Source organism: Anolis sagrei, chromosome 5 (assembly GCF_037176765.1).
Source record: "Anolis sagrei isolate rAnoSag1 chromosome 5, rAnoSag1.mat, whole genome shotgun sequence".
Classification (NCBI taxonomy): Eukaryota; Metazoa; Chordata; class Lepidosauria; order Squamata; family Dactyloidae; genus Anolis; species Anolis sagrei.
In genome coordinates, this window is record NC_090025.1 from 23,097,238 (window position 1) to 23,121,517 (window position 24,280).

The 24,280-nt window shown below is 38.6% G+C and overlaps 1 protein-coding gene across 3 annotated transcripts in view; it reads left to right on the forward strand.

The window, feature by feature from the left end:
- GRID2 (glutamate ionotropic receptor delta type subunit 2) overlaps window positions 1–24,280 on the forward strand; it is a 1,028,529-nt gene that overhangs the window by 873,750 nt on the left and 130,499 nt on the right. For all 3 annotated transcript variants that reach the window (XR_009631647.2, XM_060779233.2, XM_060779232.2), the window contains exons 12-13: window positions 276–414; window positions 6,333–6,528. Coding sequence is in view for 2 of the 3 variants with exons in the window: in XM_060779233.2 (XP_060635216.1) it covers window positions 276–414; window positions 6,333–6,528 (335 nt within the window). In the remaining variant the exon portion in view is untranslated. The remainder of the gene's footprint in view (window positions 1–275; window positions 415–6,332; window positions 6,529–24,280) is intronic.

Genomic DNA, 24,280 nt, shown 5'->3' on the forward strand with positions numbered 1-24,280 from the left:
GGCATTGTAGAGCTTATGGAATGGAGGATAGTCTCTTTGTTTTGTTTTCTTAATGGCTGTCATTTTATATATAGATAAAATCCATCTGAATCGGTTTCTTTGATACCATGAATAGCTTCGAAAATGAAACCTAATCAGTTTTCTTTTCAAAACTATTCCTGGTACCAGAGAAACCAATTCAGGTGGATATGAACTTGAAAAAGTGGTGCATCTTAAGAAGGCATTTTATGCAATTAGAATTTTTTTCCTCAATTTCGCTTTTTTTTTTTTAACAGGAGGAGAGGTTCCCTATACAACTCTGGCAACTCGAATGATGATGGGTGCCTGGTGGCTCTTCGCTTTGATTGTCATCTCATCCTACACAGCAAATTTAGCAGCTTTTCTGACAATCACTCGAATTGAAAACTCCATCCAGTAAGTTGTTAATCATGGCAGAAGGGTGAGCCTTCTTATTCGGAAGAAAATTACAGGCCTCTCAGTTTGCAGGGTGTAGCAAAGTGCTCAAAGATAACATTGTTTGCTGTATGGCCTAGCTTTCAGTTTTAGACCTGGTTGTCATTCTTTTGTGGGTCAATCACCTCTAAACTCCACCTGAATTTAAATTTGACCATGTTGGGTATGTGTGCCAAATGTGGTCTAGATCTGTCATTGGCTGGATTCAGTGCTCTCTGGATGTGGGTGAACTACTACTCCCAGATTTCAATGTCAATCACCCACAAATCCCACCAGTAATTAAAATGGGCCATGTTTGGTGTGTCTGCCAAGTTTGGTTCATTGGTAAGCGGTGGGTCACAGGGCTCTCTGGATGCAGGGAGAACTACAACTTCCATCATGTTGGGTCAGTACCCCCCAAACCTCACCAGCATTCAAAGTTGATCATATTAGGTATTTTTGCCAAGTTTGGTTAAGGGCTATCATCAATTGAAGTCACAACACTCTGTGGATATGGGTGGACTATAACTCTCAACCTCTTAAGGTCAGTCCCCTTGAAACCCCACCAATATTCAAAGTTCAGTATGTTGGGTTTATGTGCCAAGTTTGGTAAATAGGGTAGTTTAATTAGGTAAATAAGTGACCCTTTATTTCTCCATATTTCTGTGTCCGTCTCTTTTTTTATAGAGCTTCTTTAGGTCAGCCAAGTTGCCAAAAACAATGGCCCCTTACACACAGCTGAATAAAATCCCACATCATCTGCTTTGAACTGGGATATATGGCAATGTGGTTTCAAATATTCCAGTTCAAAACAGATATTGTGGATTATTTTGCCTTGATATTCTCAGTTATATGGCTTTGTGGAAGGGCTCGTAGTATTTATTTTAATGTCTCACTTTTCAGATTGTCACGAGGGTGTCTTAATCATACTTCATTTCTTATACTTTATAGCCTCCCTATCACACTAACAGAAAAGGATATCATTTATGGTACCGCTTTGGTTTTTCATCTGAGTGACGAAAGAATAACTTTTAGATTTTAAAGATGTAAATGGAAAATATTTTCCCATTTTTGTGTCCCAGCAGACAGCTCTGTGGCATCTGCTGTGCCTATCAGTTTTATTAACAGCAGCCCATGTAGAGAAATTGCTGTGTTGGCTGTTGTACTAACAAATTATATGGTCATACTGAGTCCTGTAAGCAGCTGATTAAAACTTGCAAGGTGTTCTCATTGGAAACTGGGGACTCACTTCCTCCTACCCCATTCCCATAATGTGCATGGCAAGTGCCCTTGCAATTACAGTGGGTTGCAGTATATGATGTGATGTGGCAAAAAGTACTGTCAGGAGATACACAAACTGATTGAGAGATAGTGTGGAAACTTGAAATTACAAATTGCAATACCTTTTTTTACAGCATGTATCAATGCAAGTCAAACAGTAAGACTGGATCTATACTGCCTATATCCCAGGATCTGAACCCAGATTATCCTGTTATCCCAGTGTAGACTCAGTGTAGACTCAGTTATCTGGCAGTATAGACTCACATAATTCAGTTCAAAGCAGTAATTCCGGGATATTGGGGCAGTGTAGATCCATTCTAAGGCCAAGATCCTATTTAATGCTGATGGTATGTGTAACACCCCCCCCCCCCCCCCAAAAAAAAATAGATTTACATAAAATTCCAGGAAGGTGATGATGGTAGCAGCCTGCACTCAGTATCACTTGGCAACCATTGCATAGTCTGGGTAAAAGCATTGTAAAGAGGATTACTATACTTTTTTTGCACAAAGCTGAAAAAAGAACCCGTGGTCACCAAGTCAAGAGCAACAGGAAAGGGACATTCAAGTTTAATTTATCAATATTTTAACAGGGAAAGAAAGTACCTGATCCAAAGGAAAGTACTGTTCCAATATTGTGTTTATGTGGACATCTTTTTATTTCTGTCTAGAATCCAGTAGGTAAATACTCTAAAAGCCAGTAAAAGCTATCCATTTGTTTCCATTGCCCTAAATTTAATTTAGCTTAGGGACAAATTGTCATGGATGATAAAGTAGATCACAGATAGGTATGGTATAAACTCAGACTTACTTTTGGTCCCTGAAGACCCCAGGTTACCTGCAATCCCTTAAATCCTACAAAAATAAAAAATAGAACAGAAATGCTCTCAAAGCATTAAAACCTGCAAAAGTACAGGATGGCTTTGTCTCACCCACCAAATCCTCTAAAATTCATACAGGCTTAAAAGGGAACTAGATGTGGCCTTCTGATTTCATTTTGGAGTAACTATAAATTGCAGTTTATGACTTAGGGTCCAAGAAAAATGTTCCTCGGGGCAGTTGTCCCATTCTTGATATTGCAGAATCATTGATTAGGTCATAATTATACAGAAGAAAAGTGAGATTATTGCCCTTAACTCTAGTAAATTCAAGACCAGTCTCTAGGTCATTCCTGCAAATGGATGGAGTCCAGTTGTTTGGATGACCTATGCTCATCAGTTATTTGTGGTAGATTAAAGAACAGAGCCCCAAATACTATAGTTTTTGCTTCCCACATATACTACCAGAAATATGCCATTCTGCACCTATTGTCCATCAACAAAGACAACAAAGATGAAGCATTGGGAAACAAACAAATTCATGCCACATATTGCTGGATATTAGCCATGATGATCCCATCAGAGCTTCCTGATTAGAAGTAGGGTGTCTCTCAGTGGCAGGTTAGAGAACAAGAAATGGCTATTGCACTATGTCATGTCCATGAGCATCTCAAGGTACTCCAGCTTGGTATATAAATATATTAAGGCTTTGCTAGCAAAAATTAGTATATATTTTTGTACCATGATCTTTCTCCAAGCACTTCAAAGTATACATATTTTTATTACATTCTGTTCACACTGCAGGTTAAGTAGATTAGGTCAAGAGTGTCTCAAGATGATATTATGTGACAGAGTACACATCCTTAAGTAAGGGACCAACCATATGTGGATTTTGTATATTAGCATCGGAGCCTGTGGCATTTAAGAAGGATGTGCCAACATTTTCCAGCCTGTTATAAGCATTTCATAATTTGCTGTTAGCTTTTAAAAAATGAGCATACCCAGACCCTTGATGTCCTTGAGTGTCATCCTTTAGATTGGTGCACTTAACATAAAGCTAATTTTTGCTAGCAAAGCCTTAATGGCCCCTAGGTGTTGGATTGCAGGAGTCCTTCAGAAAGTCTAATGAATGTCATTAGAAAAAAATAAAGAAACAGTTAAGTGGTCCACGAGAGTGGGTAAATAGAGAGGAAATACATCAGTTCTCACGACTTTCAGGGACCATCAGAAACTTGATTTGAAATGGATGTTATTTCAAAACCCCATATATTAAGATTGCAATTTGTTCATTTCTGCGAGAGAGAAAAATAGTTGTTGGTAGACAGAAAAATATCTTAGAACAACAAAACTAGCCCAAGACATTTTGCTTCCTGAGACAAAAGCCAAGAAGGTGCTTCTATGCAAAATTATCTTCATTAAACAGTTCTTTTTAACACTACCCTTTAAAGAGCACACTTATATTTTGGGTGGGGAAAGGCCATATAGCACCCATAGCTTTGTCCTCTCAACAGAAGAGGAAAGATTGGTCCAAAAGTCCTGGCCTTCATGCTTCATGATTATTGGACCTATCATAGCAACTAGAAGTGTTAAAATAGCTTTTGCTCCTTCTCGTTTCTTCACTGCTTGGAATTGTTTTATGTCTGCTGTAATTTGCTTTGGTTTATAGAGCATTTCATAATCTGTTCTTTAGTGTTGTTTAGTAAAATGAACTTGGTATGAATACTTGGTTATTTTTAATATTGCTCTGCATTCCTTAAAGTGTACCTTGTAAATAAATCTGTCTCCTTAATTTGGTTGCAAATGTGCCATATTCTAGGCATTGCTTAGTACTAAGTTCAGCCCTAATGTGGACACATACATACAAATGTATGAACTAGATTCTTAGAAATCTGGTGTAGGTCTCCATTTATCTGACTCCGAATGTGTGATGTCTGGAATAGTATTAGTTATACTTGCATAGTCTATCCTTGATTGCTTTTTAGGGTGGCCAAATGAAGAACACAACAAAACTCAGAACCTTTAATAATTGTGTATAAGTGAAATGTTCTGCAAGTCTTAGTTGTCACATATTTCACCTTCTAAAACTTTATCCTCTGCACATTCATTAAAAGATCAGGAGCACTTTTTCACTTGACAAACTTATGACCTCATCACACAACAAACTTTTAGTATCTTAGGATGCTGCCACCCCAGTTGAGTGACAGAACCCACACCGCCCATCACACAATGTAGCCTCACTTCCAGTGGGGCTCAGTTTCTCAACAGGGTGGCACCATGATAGGACAATGCACTGCCAACATGGGAGCTTCCTCATGTTCCATTTGGAATGACAGGGCTACAGTGAGGACAAGCTATGTGACAACACTTCCCATGTGTGGTATGGAAGTGTCGCTGCTAGATGAGCATGACACAGGGAGCTAGGATTGCCCCACTGCCCTGCTGATTCACCATGGAGGCTGGCAAATCGGCATGGGGATCTCATCAGCATGATGAGGTCCCTAGTTGATTGAGGATTTCATCATATGGGAGACTCTTCCCATGCCATTTTGCCAGCTTCCATGATGAAACAGCAGGGGTGAGGGGCAATACAATCACCCCCATACCACTTGATCGCAGCGATGCTTGCCTCATCACATGGAAGAAGCATCACTGAAGCACCACAGATCCATGCTGACTTCCTAGGACATTTCCACTCCTGCTGGAGGTGGGACCTCCACCAGAAGTCCAGAAATGTTGTGTGGTGGGCAGCATGCCCATCCAGCACTGGACTGGTGGGGAAGTGTCCCAGGATGCAAAAAAAGCCCCATGAGATGAAGCAGTGAGCTGGTGCTATAAAGTCCCAAAATTGCCTTACATTAAAATATCTTTGTGTGGTATTTGTTCAGACATCTTGTTCAGTCTGATTTGTTTTAAATTTCCACATACAATGATGAAGTAAGTTTGGTGATTCATATAGTTCTGTTGCCCCTGCTTGCTTCTTCCTTCTAGAACAGTGGTTCTCAACCTGTGGGTCCCCAGATATTTTGGCCTCCAACTCTCAGAAATCCTAGCAGCTGGTAAACTGGCTTGGATTTCTGGGAGTTGTAGGCCAAAACACCTGGGGACCCACAGGTTGAGAAGCACTGTTCTAGAGGTTCTCTTATATCAAAATATGTGAGATATATGAAAGTGTTGAGTCTGCACCAAACAGTTGCAATATTGTTGTGCCACATTAACTGTCATAACCCCACCTTATAGAACTCTGGGGTTTGTAGTTAATTAGTAATATTCTGCTGCAGAGCTCTAGTCCATGCCCTAAGTACAGAAGCCTGCCATTAGATAGCATGCACCAGCACACTTGCTATGGCAAGTCAGAAATTTAAAACTATCTGGCATCTATGTTGCTTGTTTAGTGTTATTTATAACTGTCAGAGACCTGATAAGAAAGTAGTTCTATCAAATGTTAACTGCCTCCCATTTAGTTGTCAAGTACAAAGTTCAGAAGATAGGCATTCCTTCAGCATCATTTGATGGGAAAGGCATGAAATACACTTAATAAAGAAAAATATTTTTAGTACTGTCTTCTCCCCTGGTGATTATTGCTTTCATCATTTGTAGTGGTGAATCACCTTGGGAGATCTTTGAGTTTTAAAGTGGGCTATGGATGAAAAATGTAATCTCTAATAATAATAATAATAATAATAATAATAATAATAATAATTGACTTTACAGCTGTAGTCATACATGTTGCTCTTTATTTATCCTTTGAACATGAGGATTCATATCTCTTGAATTTTTTTTCTTTTATCTCTGCCAATATTTAAGATCTCTGCAGGATCTTTCCAGGCAAACTGATATTCCTTATGGCACCGTTTTGGATTCTGCAGTCTATGAACATGTTCGGGTGAAAGGGATGAATCCTTTTGAGAAGAACAACATGTATTCCAAACTGTGGCAGATGATTAACCGAAGTAATGGGTCTGAAAATAATGTGCAGGAATCCCAGACAGGCATTCACAAGGTAAGGGCAGTAGTCAACTTATCCCCTTGATGATATGAAAAGCTTGTCCAACAATTGGATTTGTTGGCAGTGATCTTTTGCAACCTGTAGAAATGAATTTGGAACAGCACATAAAATGATCTTATACTTATACCTGATGTTGCTTTGTAAATCAAAGCAAAATAAGAGCAATCAGCCATTAAGCCAATGTTCCTGAGGAGGTTGCAAGAACCCCATTCCCAAATGTTTTCTGAAAAGGGCTTGAAGGCTCTGTTTTGACCAACAAATTCTGTTTGAAACAGAAAAAAACAGCAACAACTGCAACTGTACTGAGGTATCCTACAAGCAGTCAAATGTCAATTTCAGACATTATCAAGTGCAACAGTATAATTCACCGATGGCTTTGAGGAGTACAAATAATGCCAGTCTGACCATGCCACTCAGGTTACCGCTATTTTTCTAAAACTTCTGACATGCTTTCTAGCATGCTATATTCATAAAACTAGGCTGCTATATTTATTTATTATTTGATTATTGATGTTTAGTGTTATATGTAAGAAGTGTAATGATATTCACCAAATTAGTGTCTTAGATTTGTTGAAGTAGGTAGGACACAGTTAAGTCTGCTCTGTTTTGTTCTATTATTTCATATGTTGTGATAGGTTTATCATAGTACAAAATGGTGGCACTTGTATACTTGTTGTAATACTGTGTTTAATAAGCAAAGCAAAGCAAGGATAAATCTGTGCAATCATTATGTCTGTATATGACAACAGAAGAGTTGGAAGGGAGATCACAAGGGAAACACATAATGGAGAGAGGAGTCGTATGGGAGAAGCAAGGTAAACAAAGGAGGAATTGGAGTAAGCAAATGATGTGTTTGCCTAGATTTTATACCATGTCATCATCATCATTGCTGTCATTGAAATAGAAAGCATCTCACAACAATTAAAATATAATTTAAAATATCCAGCATATGAATATTAAAATAGGATTTAACATTATTATTATTATTGTTATTATTATTATTATTAAACTTTATTTGTACCCCGCTAGCATCTCCCGAAGGACTCGATGCAGCATACAAAGGCCGAGGCCTCAATACACAACATAACAATACACCTAAAGCAAATTAAAACAATTAAAGCAGTATTAAAACAACAAAACCACAAGCAATAAACAATACATCAAACACAATAAAACTGGGCCGGGCCAGAGTAAAGGGTACAGGATTAAAAGTGAGATGTGACAGGTGATATGTAAGGGTTATAGGACAAGTGCAGTGTGCAGTGTGCGGCAATCTTAATTCTAATAAAGTGCTTCTGGGACTTGGTATTGGAGATTTCCTAATCGGGGAAGGCACATCGGAACAGCCAAGTCTTCAGGATCTTTCTGAAGACTGCCAATGTGGGGGCCTGTCTAAGATCTTTGGGGAGAGTGTTCCAGAGACATATAGATTGCTTAAAATCACTTAAACATTAGGAATACATACATACTTAAAATACAATGCAGCACCCTCCTGACTCCTGCCTAAACAGAAAAGTTTTAGACTGCTCCCAGGAGGACAGCAGGGAAAGGGTCATTGTGCCTTCCTTGGGAAGGGAGTTCCAAAGTTATGGGGCATCTACCAAGAAGGCCCTCTGTCAATAACCTGGACCTAAGGCAATATAGAGTTTTGTAGGTCATACCCAACACTGGCAGCCACGAGAGCTGTTAGAACAGGGGAGTTGTGCACTCCTTGTAGCAAACCTCGGTTAACAAACTAGCCACAGCTGTTTGGACCAGCTAAAGACATAGTGGCTCCAGTTGATTTATTGTTTGTTCATTTGAGCAATGAATGTTTGCCACTTTGTTACTTTTTTCGGTAAACCGTCCTGAGTCCCTTCAGGGAGATAGTACGGGTTATAAATAAAGAATTATTATTATTATTATTATTATTATTATTATTATTATTATTAGATCTGATTTCTCCAGAAATGGGCACAGTTGACACACAAGTTTTAGATGTGCAAAGGCACTTCTGGCCACCACAGAAACCTGGGCCTCCAAGTTCAATTCCGAATTCCAAAGTGGACCTATGTCTTCATGGGAAATGTCACCTCATCTAGCACAGACTGGATCCCTATTCTCTGATCATGCCTCCAACAGACCTGGAACAGCTCAGTCTTGTCAGGGTTAAATTTCAATTTATTTGACCTCATCTAGTCCATTACTGACAACAGGCATTTTTTAGGACCAAGACAGCATCATTGACTTTAGGTGGAAAGGAGGAGGAGTACTGGGTGTCATCTGCATAAAGATGCCACTGCACCCCAAAACTCCAAATGACCTTTCCCAGCAGTTCCATGTATATGTCAAACAGCATGGGGGACAGAATGGAGCCCTGGGGAACCTGGTCTAAATTTTCACCTGAAGTTTAAAGGACATACCTAAGTAGGAAAACTATTTTGCATAGCTCTTTTTAAGGTCAGATGAGAATTTGGAATGGGTTAATCTCAGTCACTGCCATGGAATACAGCGCCTGCCATTGATGTGAGGTGCTTTGAATAGATTGAAACACAATATGAAGGCTAAGTAATGCTAAACTGAATCTAGGCTTGGTTAACATAATTCAACAGGACTCAGATTAATCATGATTAACTTTTTACAATGATTTCAAAGGAGTCCATTCAAGCTGTTCAAAGTAAAGAGTTTAGCCCGAACCCAACTCAATGTTGTTATTTCTCTTTGCCATCAAATTAGTCCATGTTCCTTTTGTCATTTGCTTGTGTATTTGATGTCCCCAGCTTACACATTCTGCCTTTTGTTTCAGTCATCTATTATGACAGAAAAAATCCCAAATGAATACAGCAAAATCATGATATGCTTGAATAGTATCTCAGTGCATTTAGCTTGGTATACAAAATATTTAGCCAGTAGGAAAACTGTGAATTACTGTCAAGTGAAATATAGCTCATGAATTTCACAATAAAAGAAGCTTGTCATAGTCTCTGAAATCCAGGACATTAATATTCAGACTTCTTCTCAGGTACACAAACAATAGCAGCAGTGTTTGGCCACAGGCTTTCCTTCCTCTTTTATAATTTTCCTCTCTGACTCTAATTGGGTTGAAGAATATTTTTTTGCTGTCAGATTACACTCTGGGTATGTTAATCATTAACTAGAATGGGACACAATTTAATGATGAATCTAGCATCCGTCTAATATAGTGCAACACTAAGGTGAATTTAATTTCCAAGTTTTTTATGGGAGCGAGGGACTGGAGTACCTACATGCACATACGTAAGTACATTAAATGCAGGAATACAATGTTTGGGAATACTTGGAAAAGCTACTTTTTGAAGTTAGAACTCTTACAACTCTTCAATCACCACACAGAACCACAGTTCTGTTCCTCCCTGCATGAAAATGATAAGAGAGGAGAAAGTGCAAGGCATGTTATCCAACTGTACAAAGTATAATTCATTTTACTAGCCTCAGGCATACAGAAGATCTTAATAAATGACATTATCACATGACCTCAGTGAAACTTCCTGCTTCACTGAAAAAACAGAGGGAAAGAACGAATCTGTTGTTCCGCATGCCACTCCCTCGTGGCAATGCTTCCCCATCACATGTAGGAAGCATAACCCATGTAGTGAGCAGGCTCCCATGTTGGGAGGGAAGCATCGTATAACATTTCCACTCCAATTGTGGGTGGAGCCACTGCCAAAAGTTCAGTGACATTGTGGGATGGGCAGCGGGCTCATCCACCGCTAGACTGGCAAGGAAGCATCCTAGGATGCTTCCCAAGCCCCATCTAATGAGGTCCTCAGAGACCATATTCTTATACTATGCTGGGCTGAACACTGCACAGCAATGCAGATGGAGTAGCATTATGGCTACAGCACAAAAACAGTTATGCTATACGTATAGCTGCATATCAGAATATATGCGAGCCCATATTGTAGTGGCTTGAGCACTGGGCCATGACTCTTGAGACTAAGGATGAAATCACCCCTTAGCCATGGAAACCCACAAGGTGACCATAGGCACATCACATTCAGACTTAGAGAAAGCAGGGGTGAGAAAGGCAGCATATAAAATAAATAAATAAATAAACCTTTGTTGTTCATTCATTCAGTCATTTCTGACTCTTTGTGACCTCATGGACCAGCTCACTCCAGAGGTCCCTGTTGGCTGTCAACATCCCCAGCTCTTTCAAGGTCAATCCAGTCACTTCAAGGATCCCATCCATCCATATTACCCTTGGTCGGCCCCTCTTCCTTTTTCCTTCCATTTTCCCTAGCATAATTGTCTTCTCTAAGCTTTCCTGTCTTCTCATGATGTGTCCAAAGTACTTCAGCTTTGCCTCTACTATCCTTCCCTCCAATGAGCAGTCGGGCTTTATTTTCTGAAGTATGGGCTGGTTGGTTCTTCTCGCAGTCCAAGGCAATCTCCAGCACCACAGTTCAAAAGCATCTGTATTCCGTTGCTCAGCCTTCTCTATGGACCAGCTCTCACATCCGTAGGTGACTATGTGAATACCATTGCTTTAACTATGCAGATCTTCATTGTCAGTGTGATGTACTCTTCACTATTTTATCGAGATTTGACATTGCTCTACTCCCAAGAAGTAAGCATCTCCTGATTTCCTGGCTGCAGTCTGCATCTGTACTAATCTTTGCACCTAGAAATATGAAGTCTGTAAAATATAAATAAACCTACTTTGAACAAATGTTTCCAAGAATACTGCATGAAAGGTCTTAGGGTTGCCATAATTCAGAAACACACAACAACCATAACCTGAATATATATCAGAAGGGGAAAAGATGAAGCAAGTGAGTGATTAGAAGAGTGTGAAGACACCAACTAGTAGATGTCAATGTAGCCATTTCAATGAAGTAAATCTTTTTTCTTTAAAAACTATGGCTGGAATCCTATTGGTTCATCCCACGGAATGAATTGATGAATGGTAAGACAGCACTCAACTCTAGTCAGGGCCAACAACCACATGTGTCCCCACATGCGTATCTCTAGAACTTTGCAATACTGTATAATAAATAAAATAACAAAAAAGAGATGCAAAAAGAAGGCTTCTATTAGTAGGTGTCTAAAACCCTGTCATAAATACACTGTGGGGAAAGTGTGGGTTTACACTTTTCCACCCTGAGCAACAACTGTAAAGGAACTGTGGAATGAATGTTTGTGGGTGGATTTTTTTCAGTTGCTTTGTGGCAAGTAGCTAACCTTTTCCCCCAAAAGAAATAATACCTGAGCTTGAATCTCCCATGAAAGCTTGATAGCAATGGCAGGAACTATGCCTAATCCCCTGTCAGCTTTCCTACTAGCTGCATTTAGTATCTTACAACCTGTCAACACATCAAAGGAATGCCTTGCAAAACATGAGGCTTTATAGCCTCACTGCAAAGGGAATTCACTGGGTATCAGCCAGTTAGAACAACAGCCTGCTGGTGAGGTTGGAGGAGTTATCCTCACTATGCTTTTATTATTTAAAAACTGAGTCCTAGAATATTTTAAATAGAAGATTTTTTTTCAAAAATTAAAAAAAAATACTTTTGTTGGTGTGGAACCTATACAACAGCGCTACTTTATTTCTAAGTTTTGCATGGGCATGTTTGTATGCACACACATATATTCTGTATTGTACTGTCACAGTACATTGTAAATGGTAGTGAATATTGCAGGTATACTTTTACTTTGCACTACCACACATTGCACTAGCACATTTTTGCATGACTGAGAAATCCCTTAGTATCTCCCTCCATGGTGTTCCTTCTCTTTCCTTTTTCTCTTTTTCTTTTCATTCTCTGTATTTTAGGGGACAGGGGTTTGTTTTGCTTTTTACTTTTCAAGGTCCTTTTTCTCATTTGGATCAATGCTTACTCCGACTTTTCCTTTGCTCACTTTCCAACATGCTCCCCTTGTCTTCTTCCTGTACAATGTTAAATTGTTCAGGAAGCCTGAAAATAGTAGCAGTTCATCAAACTTCCTAGAAATACTCAGCCTGACTCTAGCATCCCCAAGATGATGGGTTTTTGTTTTTGTTTTTGTTTTTTGCCTAAAAAGCTAGAGGGGTTGAATTGTAACTCTACAAAAAAAATCATAGATAAGACTAAGCATGTTGTCCCACCTTAACTTTCCTCTCTTTTCTCTCCGTTTCTGCATGCTGGCAAAGCAGAGTCCCATGGAGGCACAGCCACTTCTGGTGTCTGCCTGTGAGAATCCATCTTGCCAGTGTGCAAAAACAGAGAGAAGACTCCATTTTCAAGAGTCAGGTTCTCCCCATCTCCTGTGGAAGTGGAAGAAAGCTGGAAGAAGTCAGCTTTCTTCCACTTCCTTTAATCCGGAAGTGGAAGAGGTTAGATTGGCCAAGGTTAGATTGGTCCCCACTCTTCAGGACATTTTCTCCCACTTTCCTCCACTTCCCCACCCTCTTCCCTCCTACTCATGGGATAACATCATAGGTCTGTCTCACTGTCAAAGGGTTTGGGAGGCTGGACCACTATCACTTGTGCCCCTCAACTAAATAGACCTTGCAGGAAGGCTTATGAAAAACCCAGAATACTAAATTACCATCAGCATAGATCCATATAGATGCAGATAGGTAATTGCTCCCCAACTGTTCAAACATATATAGGTCAAACCAGTTTGATAAATTAAATCCTTGTCGGCACTGGTAATCACTGTAATTGGTGCAGGATTGATGTCATATGTATTAAATGTATACATTCTTCACAGTTAAAAAAATTCCACACCATCCTCAGAGGCATCCCAATAGGGTATTAAATCAGACTGGTACTTGAATAATTGTAATGTTGCCCAACTTTTCTAGAGTTACTGTATAGTTTGAAAACTAGGCTAAACTATTAAAAGAAGTATATAGGTACATCAAATCATGATTAAATGTCATGCATGGGTGTCATTGTGGTGCCCATAATTTGTTAATTTGTTTACTATATTTGTACCCTGTCCTTCTCACCCTAAAGGGAACTCAGAGCAGCTTACAAATTGGCAACAATTCAATGCTGTATAAACAACATGTTTATAAGTTAATAAGGATAAGTTTAAAAACAAAAGTCAAAAAACCTTGAAGATGAAAGTAAGTGCTTTGGTGCAATCTTCCTAAACAAACTTTCAGGAAGGACAAGAGTTACTGTGATGGCATGCCTAACAGATATGCTTGTGATGTGTTGAAAATTGCTGAACCTGAAAAGCAGCACTTTTCAATAATGCTTGTAATGGCACTTGAAGTTTTGGGCTCTGGACGAGAAATCTGTGATGAGATGGATAGCACTTGAGGTCATCGGCCTGAACATGTCTTTAGCATAGCATAAATATCAAGATGCAGACCTATGTTACACTAATCCATATACGCTTTCCTGACTTACTGTACTGTCTTAATCCTACTGTACTCCACCCAGCCATTCCAAGCGGACAATATTGGACAAGTCTCATTTTACCTTCCAATAGCTAGGACCACAATGATTATAGAAGCATTGAGACCCATTAAGTATCTCTCTAAATCTCAGTACTGATGTCGTAACTGTGATTGGGCTATCAGGATTCACTGCAAAGAATAGAATGGATATATACTAAAAGTGTGCAGAATGTCAGAAATCTGTTTTATTTCTAAATACAAATTTAGTATGCCCCCTGTTTTGTTTTGCAAGTGTTCCTAAGCTATCTTGAGGAGGCCATTTAGTTTTGAATTTGAAACACAAAAATATTGTTAATCTGTGGCTCCCCGACTCTGGAACTCACTACCTGGAGAGATTAGGAAAGCCTCTACCCTAGAAACCTTTTTTTAAAAAAAAAAACTCAAAACCTGGCTCTTCCACTGCACATTTGATGAATAGATTTATATCCTCACACTAGTGTTTAGCTTCAATGGTTTTTGTTATTGGAGTACATTCCCCCCTATGGGAAAGCTTGGTTCCACGACCTCCACTATAATGAGCTCTCCTCCGCAAATAATCTGTCCTTGTTTTATCTCACCTGAGTTTTTAATCTGTTTTTAACCAGTTTTTCTTTTATCCATTACATGTAGCTTGCCCATGTTATTGAGATTGTGCTTATTGTAATCCTATATTGTTATGTTGTCATTTGTTTTATGTAATTGTGTTATTATTCATTATTTGTGTTTTCGGTTGTAATTGTTGTTGTGGGCTTGGCCTCATGTAAGCCGCAACGAGTCCCCATTGGGTAGATGGTGGCGGAGTACAAATAAAGTTTATTATTATTATTTTATTATTAATATTTTTTGTTTCGTTAATCCACCATTCATGCCAATGGAAATACTTCTGGATAATTGTTATTGTGGAAATACTTCTCAATAATTTTTTTGGCTATCAGTATCTAACTTGTGGCACTTGTAGGACATATTTACCATTGTAAGCCCCCCAAGTTTCAGAACATTTCACTCATCCATTGATTTTGGGTTTTTTTTTTCAATTTCAGCACCTTGGCTGAGTCACTCTTTAAATGAATCTTTAGTAATCAGAAAACCCTCCAAAAATGAATCCTAGTAAATAGAATTACCCCCCCCCCCCAAAAAAAAAACAACAACACAGAGACACAAAGAAAATTGTCCTAAAGAGCTCCAATGCTGTGGCTCCAGTGCCTGACTGCTGACTCACTGGTTGCTAGGCTAACAAAATGATCCTAAAGGGATCCTAAGTTGTGGCTAGCTGGCTGCTGCTGGCTGTGACTTCTAGACTGCTAGGCTAAAAAGTTGGCAACTGTATGCAAAGGCATTAGAGAACAAATAAAAAATGAACTCCTGATACCTCGATTGATCTCCCTCACACTAACAAGAGAGGAGGCAGCGTGTCTGGTGACTGGCTTGCTGCTGTTGCAATTTAGGAGAAACACCAGCAGCCACGGCTCCACCAATTCGCTTCCTCTCTCTCAGCCCTGAGGAGAGCATGTGGGAGCTTTTTGGATTCACCTCCCAGGAGAGTTTACTAGCACTCAAAAACAAGCTCACTGATGGAGACATACAAAAACAAACTTCTTCTGAAATTTTCGGAGATGGATGTTTTGATTCATCTGCATTTGGCAGGGAGTTCATAAGTCACATTGTAAGTATGAATTTTCTGAAATAATTACAAATAGGAGGAGGAGGAGGAGGAGGAGGAGGAGGAGGAGGAGGAATTTATTTATACCCCGCCCTCTCTCCCCGGAGGGACTCAAGGAGGTTTCCAAAGTATAACAAAAATGGCAAACATTCAATGCCAGGAGCAAATAAATAACACTCATAATGAAACATGAAATAAAATAAACTAAATATAACTTATAAACAACAGAACTTAAACCAAGAATAAGTTAAACATCAGTTAAACATAATATATTAATACATTAAAATACTTATGACAGTTCTACTATATAGCACAGCTTCAAGAGCTTTAAAAGGGGGTGGCTGCTTTGGCTGCTCCAGAGGGAAGAAGCCAGCCCTCATAATAGCCCATAGAAAAAAAAGATTGTCATGCATATGGGATGCTTGTGAATGTAGATGTTCTCATAGAATTCTGGACATTAAGTATTGATGTAAGTTCTTTAAACAGAAGTTCATTAATATTGCTAGCTATTATGAGAATGTGATGACTTCACTATATCATAAGGAGACCCTGTCTGAAGAACACTGCATTATGCTAAAACAGTTGGTGAAAATGCCATTTTATGACATTCCAAAAAGAATCTCGAAGATCGAGCTTAGCTTCTGTAGAATTTTACTCTTCTAATGAGTGAGATATATTGGCAAAAGAGGCAGTTTTAAAAGCTCTTATCAACAGTGAATATATTTACTATGCATTAGCATATTGGAAGGCAGTCCTGCAGTGCAAACAATGCTCGGGTGCATGATTTGCCCAGTGAGTAAAATGTACATCAGAGTAAAAAGAAAAAAAACCTCCTTTCTGACATACAGAAAACAATGCAAAAAGATCGAGGAGAAATCATTCTTTGCATTACAAGCACAGTAGGGTGTGCACTGTATAATTAGGGACCAAGGTAAAAGCTATCACTTCTATCCTTTAAAGCTGTAATGATGTTGTTTTCCAGGAGAAGTATTAAGAGAAAGGGAGGTGTTACTGGGTTTACATTATATATATATGGCTGTTTAATTACTGTGCAGTTTTATGGGATGATTCCAGAGGCAATGCAAACATTTCTCTAGGATGACCTTGATGTAAGGAGGCATCTTTCAGTAAGTTTGTTAGCTGAGTGACAATAACAACATACATTCCAGGAATGCTGCCAGCTTCACAAAGGTTAAATGTGGTTTTTCTTTGCTGTCTCCTTAAATATTCACCAACAGCTGTTGAAAAATGTACAAAAAGCTACATGCCATTCCCAGTATGCCCCTATGAACTACAGATATTTACTGGCATTACTTTTCAAAGCATTAACACGTCCCTTCCATGAAATCTCTGTGCTAGCAAATAAGAGCTGAAATAAACATGTCATTTGCATTGCTGATTTGTGTATATTCTGCAAGTGTTACTGTTAATGGTTGTGATTTTATTTGAGATCAAGACACACCAGGGGTAAGTTTAATTTTTCTCCCTCCATCAACATGGTGTTAATGTGAATCTCATCCCAACACTGCAACACCAGCCTCTATTTTTCTGGCAGGCAGAGAAGTTCCCACTTACGCAAATCAAAGCTTCACTTTCAGCACTAAAAGCAGTTTGGGGACGGAATTTAATTGAGACTGAAACAGGAGAGAAAAGAGTTAACGTCTTTGCTCCCTTTATGTATTATATATCTGTTGAAAATTGGAGTCTCCTGGGTTTGGTATTTACAGTAGGAAAAAACATACAAGTGCAAGTGATGTGTTTAGTATTATATCTAGTTTGACTAAAACACTAAGACTAAAGGTGAATGGCAAACGAGATGAAGTTTAGGACAACAATCCAATACAGATTTAAACAGGTTTACTACGAGTGGAAGTGTTTAGGTTCACATACCAAGACAGAGTTAACTGTCATTGTGATGTTGGTGTGGTCGCAATATAACATCTCATTTTGTCAAACAGTAGTTTTGATACAGGTTGTCTATTGATTTTAATGGGCATGCCTATTAACTGACAAACTGTTTGTCAGGATATAAATCCATCACATACACATTGAAATGAGAAATCACAAAGAGTGGATGATGTGCTTTAATTTATATGAATTAGTAATACTTTCCCCAGCATTTCTAAATTACCGGTATGTGTGTTTGCATTTTATACTGTTCAACCCTGTTAAGTGCAGTTATGCACTTAAATTTTGAAAGGTTCTACTCCACAGAATTATTCATGAGTCAGTTCCTGAAAAGATCATTCTTCTGCTTGCAGGTAATTTATCGGATTACAAAATCTGCACTTGCCCTATTAGCTGCAGAAATCAATTAGCAAGTAATATTAGCAGCAATAGTATTTTCTGTATGCTTTAACATTCTGTATTAGGAAACTATGCCTTAATTTTGTATTTTATATTTGTTCAGACATATTTATCCATGATTGTATATCACCATGGCCGTGGCCAATGGCCAGAGCAATGACATAAACCTTAGCTAATGGATTTAATTTGTTCTTTTAGACTTAAATATACACATTTATTTGGCTTCACACTTCTTCTGGTTTTATGAAAAACATGTTTCTATGCTAATAATTGAAGTACCACCGTGAAATAAGAGACAAGACAACAGAATATGGAACGAAGGGCTATTTATTGACCTATTTAAACTGCAATCATGAGCAGTAAAAAGAACTAAACTGGAAGGAGCAACAAAGAAATAGGTAATGGTGGAGGAACAGGTATGACCCAATGACTACCTCCTTGTCCACCTCTGGGCGAACACCTGACCTCAGGGGCAGTCCACTTAATGGCTTGCTGGCCCAAACAATCATTACTGGTAGGCCATTTCAGGGGCACTACCTTCTGAATCCCAACATTGTGTAAGAGAAAGCAGGAACCTGCTGGTCCAGCCCCAAGGGGAATAAAAAAATCTCAAGATGCCCCCAAGCCCCAGAACTTGTAAGGGCCATCTCAGATATCACCTTGGCCCCCAAACTGAGGGTGCCAAGGTAAACATCAACAATATTCTCTCCTCAGTTCTGCTACCAGAAACGTAGTAGCACCACCCAAACAAACTCCTTCCTCCAATGACACAATATGGGGTAGGCAACTCCCCCCCCCACACACACACACACACGTTTAGGAGAGGGAAAAATTACTACCTGGCCCCTGAGGTGACTAGTATTCATTCATATTGTGCCAAGGGCAGGTGGGCAGGTTGCTGGATTAACAACTGAAGCAGGAGGGAGGGGCCAGCTGCATAACCTCCTGCCCAGGCTCCTCCCTCCATGGGTGTGGAACACCATGCAACACAATATTAACTGGTCTCTCACAGGGGCTTCAATTGCTTGCCTCCAGCCTAATCCTTTAGTTGTTGGCAAGGTGAATTTCAAATGTATATTTATGTAAATTTTTCATTCCAAATCATCTTGAAGAATCACGCTCTATAAGAAAATAGCATTTTGAGCAAAGAAAAATATTTTTACTGAAAATATATTTAAAATTACCACATTCAAAAAGTACTTATTTGTACAATTTGTACGATTTAGCATGAGCATGATATGAATATGCTATAGTCAACCTTGAGTTTCTGCAAAATTGGCTTTAAGCTATAGTTATTATTAACCATGGTTTGTTGGGAAATGTTTAAACAATGTTTAAACAATGAGCCAGAAGAAACAGATACAGCCAATATAATATGCTCTTTTTTAAAAACATCCCTATAGTCAAATACAACTATGAAAACATTTTTTGTAAGTTTAGCTTACACATATTTTATTATGTTTATTTACATGCTGTTTCATTGTGCTGACAAGGCTAAAACCCTCTTCTAATTTACTTTTTGGAGCTTCTGATGTGTATGTGCTCTGGTCAGAAGAATTACCAAATCACAATGGTTTCATCTATATGCATTATAATATAAGCACACCCTGGGGTTTTTACTTATGTTAACCCTCTGAGGAACTTAAAATACCGCAAAAACACTAGATGCCTGTAGAAAGCTATGCATGTTCAGTTTTAGAAAGTACCTAGAAAGAAACCACTAATGTAATGTATTTTTATTTTATTTTTTGGCTTTTTAAGTCTCTTCTGTTGTGTTATTCAGTGTTTTAATGAGTGATGGTCACTCATTGGCCTGATAGGTGTATTGTGTCCACATTTGGTGTCAATTCATCCAGTGGTTTTTGAGTTATGTTAATCCCACAGACAAACATTACATTTTTATTTATATAGATTGTTTACCACACTTGTACCCCATCTTTCTCACCCTGAAGGGGACTCGGGGCAGCCAACCAAAGGCACAAAGCTTGTGTCCCAGTACTAAAGAAACAACTCCAGAATAGACAGTATGAGAGTGTAATTCAGATATGTGTCTGTGCGTGTGTGTCTCAGTTTCCTTCTGGTAGTTGATATATGGAAAGTGTCTGGAAAAATGTTTCTGAAAGTATCTTATCTGGGTTGCAATCACACTTTATTTCCTTTGTAGTCCTCAGAAGAAGGGGGTCAAGATTAACACCAGGCATTCTGAACTTGATGCCAAAGTGTTGGTGGGAAGGAATTGTTTATTGCTTCTTCAGCTTATGTTTTCTTATCACTGGATGGTTGATTGCAGTGAATAGGTCCCTCCCTATCCCCCCAGGATTGCTTTTTAATCAAATAAAACATACTGTGTATTCTGTGTAGTATAGCATGGAGTGAGCACATAAATAACCAATACTATATCAAGAAGAGTGCAAAATACAATGCATCCATAATAAAAGCAATAGATAAGCAACTGTATAATACATGCTTGTACAACTACCAAGGGGCTTTAGTCCAAATATAAATTAAAGGACATGAGTTGTTCGCTACTGTGTCTACAAGATGGAATATCTTTTTAGTGTATTTGCAAGTGTTTTATATCTATGAATAACAATCAATGCAAAGCACAGCAGTGTTTTCAGTGTTTGATACTTGAAGTTGTTTCTTGTGTTATAACAAAATTCTACATATGAGTATACTGGCATGAAGACAGGTGGAGACAATGAGGTGGGGCACACACACTCAGTTTTTGACAGACTTTGATGTGGCTGTTCAACATGTTGATTCTATTTGGGGTCTAAAACTTGAAAAAAAAATCTTACATGCTGATATTGGAGCCACCCATCTCCCATAGCATGAAGAGTATTGTTCTGGAAGAATGCAGGCAACATCACAGGCTGTGCCCGAGAAGATACCGATAAGAAGGAGTACTGTCCAGCAGGGCAAAAGCCACAGGAACAAACCTCTAAGTAAGGAGGTGCTATTCTACAACTACATCAATAACTATGAGTGGTTTTATAATATAGTCCTTGAGTTACAAACGTCTGACTTATATAAGACTCATAGTTAAGAATGGGGTTAGACAACAGTAAGTGAAAGAAATCTACCATCTGAAGGGAAAATCACTCCTGTAAGAGTTGGACTTCATCCCATTTGGAGGGGAAAGTGAGGGAATTTTACACCCCTTTGCCATGATAAGTCTTTGCCCTGCCTTTCTTCCCTCCATTATACCAGTGCTAGCAAGAGCAAAATTTCATGCCTAGATTACTATTAAGGAGAATATGCAGTGAAAGCAAAGTGATTAGGAATGTCCATTCCTCCATGTCTCTGAAATGATCCAACATGGATGAAACTGTCAGATCCCTGTTTTTCAGCATGAGCACCAGTTCTGGCGCATGCCAGGGGCTCACCCATGTTTTGAATATCCTCCTTTCAGTATGTTTCAGCTCAATATCAAGGACAAAAGGCAACGATGATGGCCAGAAGTAGGCAAACATCATCTGCTGGGCTCCGTGCCACTTCATCCTTGAAATTGACCTAAAGTGTCCTACAAGAGAGAAAACTCTCCATGTGATGAGATCCTTAGTCTGTTTTTATTGGGACCAGCACTGGAGTCATAGTATTGTCTCTTTTGGAATGTAGGTACATATGTGACTTTAGGGAGGAACTATAGTTTTTCTGGATAAGGGCTGCAATGGAAGTTGGAGGACAATCTGAAGTATTGTCTTATGGAAAAAATATTGAAGAAGGTGTTTCAGCTTAATCAAGTTTTATTGCTTCATCAATGGCAAAATGGCTGGGAAAGACTGTACAAGCTAGCATGTAACGCAGAGTGCTAAAGCTTCACATAGTGTTCTTCACAATGTCCAACAAGTCTAGGCCATACAAGGAACAACTTAGAGAGTGTGATCACCTACTAAAATAGCTAATTTATAGTAATAAAATTGAGTTGTGTAGAAAGATGCATGTACTAAACGTGAGACACATCCCAAGAAAATTATCTGATGTGTGGATATTGCATATCTTCTGTTAATTGAAACAGAAATAATCTCAATCCTTTTCAATTCAATGAGGCATTATTTACAAGTCCCAATGACCTTCTATATCAGTTGGAACATCAGATCAGCATTCAGAGGTGATCCTATATGGAGTACACTGCAGATTTCATGCTTGAATATTGCAAAAGCATCAAAAGCAATCTGCCCAAAAAGGTATGGTCTATAAAATGGACCAAGTACACAAAACGCTATTGGGAAACAGCTTGAATGTGAGTTTCTTGGATCAAACTGTGGAGCCTTTGGTCTCCAAAGGTTGGGAATTTCAGAAGACACTAGTGTGGTCAAATGTAACAGATTGTGAGAGTAGTGCTGTATAAATCTCGTGTATAAATCTGGATTTTTTTGCCAAAAATTTGAACACTAAAATATTTGAGCACTTACCTATGAATCAGTATAAGTACTGTACCTTAGCTCTTCTCAAAAAAGGAACTATCCCCTTCTCAGAGTAGAATGGCAAAAGGCAAGAGCCTAGTCCATCCTAGGAAAATCCAAAGGAAGCACTGACCCTCCTCTACTTTCTCCACCACAATGCTGATTCTGACCTTTTGAATGCCTGGATAGAAAAATGGCATCAGTGGCCACAGGAAGATGCCCCCCTATGGTAGCACTGTCCCTTTTGTTTCTCCATGAAATGACCCAAAATTTATCCATGGATCACATTAAAATTCCTAATTTTGGCCCCCAAACCTCCCCCCAATTAATACATGAGGCCGATTTACATATGAGTATATATGATACTTCAAAAGAATTGAAAGGTGAACATTTCCCTGTTCTAGGAATAATAAGGCAGTATCATGGCTATATTGTCAATAAACTACAGTTACTTCTATATGTTCTGTTTCCCAAATCAACAGAAGTTATTTATTTATTTATTTATTTATTTGCTTTACTTCTATACCGCCTTTATCAGCCAAAAAAGGCAACTCAAGGCGGTTTACATAGTAAAGGTTAACACAACAATATCAAAAAACAGTTAAAACACATTATACAAGACATATCAAATCAAGCAATCAATTAACATAAATGTGCGCCTCAGCAGAAAATCAAAATCATAATCCGCATCATCCGCAAGTTATGAGGACTGAAGGCACAAACCAAGCAACATATCAAATATTTTCTCATCTTAGCCATTTGGAACCGTGTACCAATTGGGTGGATGACATTTCACTCTCTTGTGGACAAAAAGAGAATTGAACCATAAGAATTTTTATGCATGGCCTTTCATCTTGAGTGAGCTGTAAAGCAAAAATGGAGACCTATTGGGACATAAAATATGGCAAAACATATATAAGAACAAATAAAAATGCTTATAGAAAAGAAACATTGCTCAGCCTGCAAAAATAAAGACCATAGATCACATAATGGATATAAAATGTGTCACATGGTGTAATAAACATCTGCTTGGATATAAATTTCACCAAGTTTGATAGATAAAGTACACAGAAATTGGTATAGTGCTGGCATCATGTACCGGGTGGCATAATGCAATGCATTTTGATCCAACATCCACCCTAAGGGGTTTGTTTGATAGGAAAAGCATAGTTCCTACAATCCATATTAGTGCACTTTCAGATATTCCCCGTCTCCATTTTCAAGTAAAGTTAGAACTAGAAACTCCAAAACAACATTATACAGTCTACATTTGATGTATATCTGTGTGGACCATGTGACAGTGAATGTCCCTGAAATCTATCACAGTTTATCCAGTCTTCACTGTAATGAATAATAATTTCTTTTTGATGGTATTATCTTTCCCACCTGGATCTGTGGGAAAGCTTACTGAAACTGGAAGACAGGGTTGCGTTAATTCTTCAGTCTATCTGAGATGTACCTGGTTCTACAGAGTTGTTTCAACCATATCCTGTAATAAATGTTTACCTGAAGGCAGTGTCATTTCATAGTTATTGAAACTTTTGATTGTGTTTCATAGATTATGCCTAATTGAAAAGGCTTGTAGCACCATACAAAGGAATAATATTATTATTTATTGTTAACTGTTGCTGAACCCTTTGACTTATAGTGACTCTATGAATAAGAGACCTTTTACTCATCCTATTACCAATGACCTTACTCAGATTTTGCTACTGTTTACTTCCGAGGCTCTTTCAGGCATAGGGGAGGTCTTTTTAAAACCAGGAGAGAAAAAAACAGAAGCATTTCCAGTTTAATAAATGTTTGGAACTGGGAAACCATAGCCAATTGTACTTAATTCTCTGTTTTTTTATTTAAAAAACTCCCCTATGTTTCCAAATGAGCCCCCAGTGGGGCAGTGGGTTAAACCGCTGACCTGCTGAACTTGTTGACCGAAAGGTTGGTGGTTTGACTCCGGGGGAGCACCTGCTGTTAGGC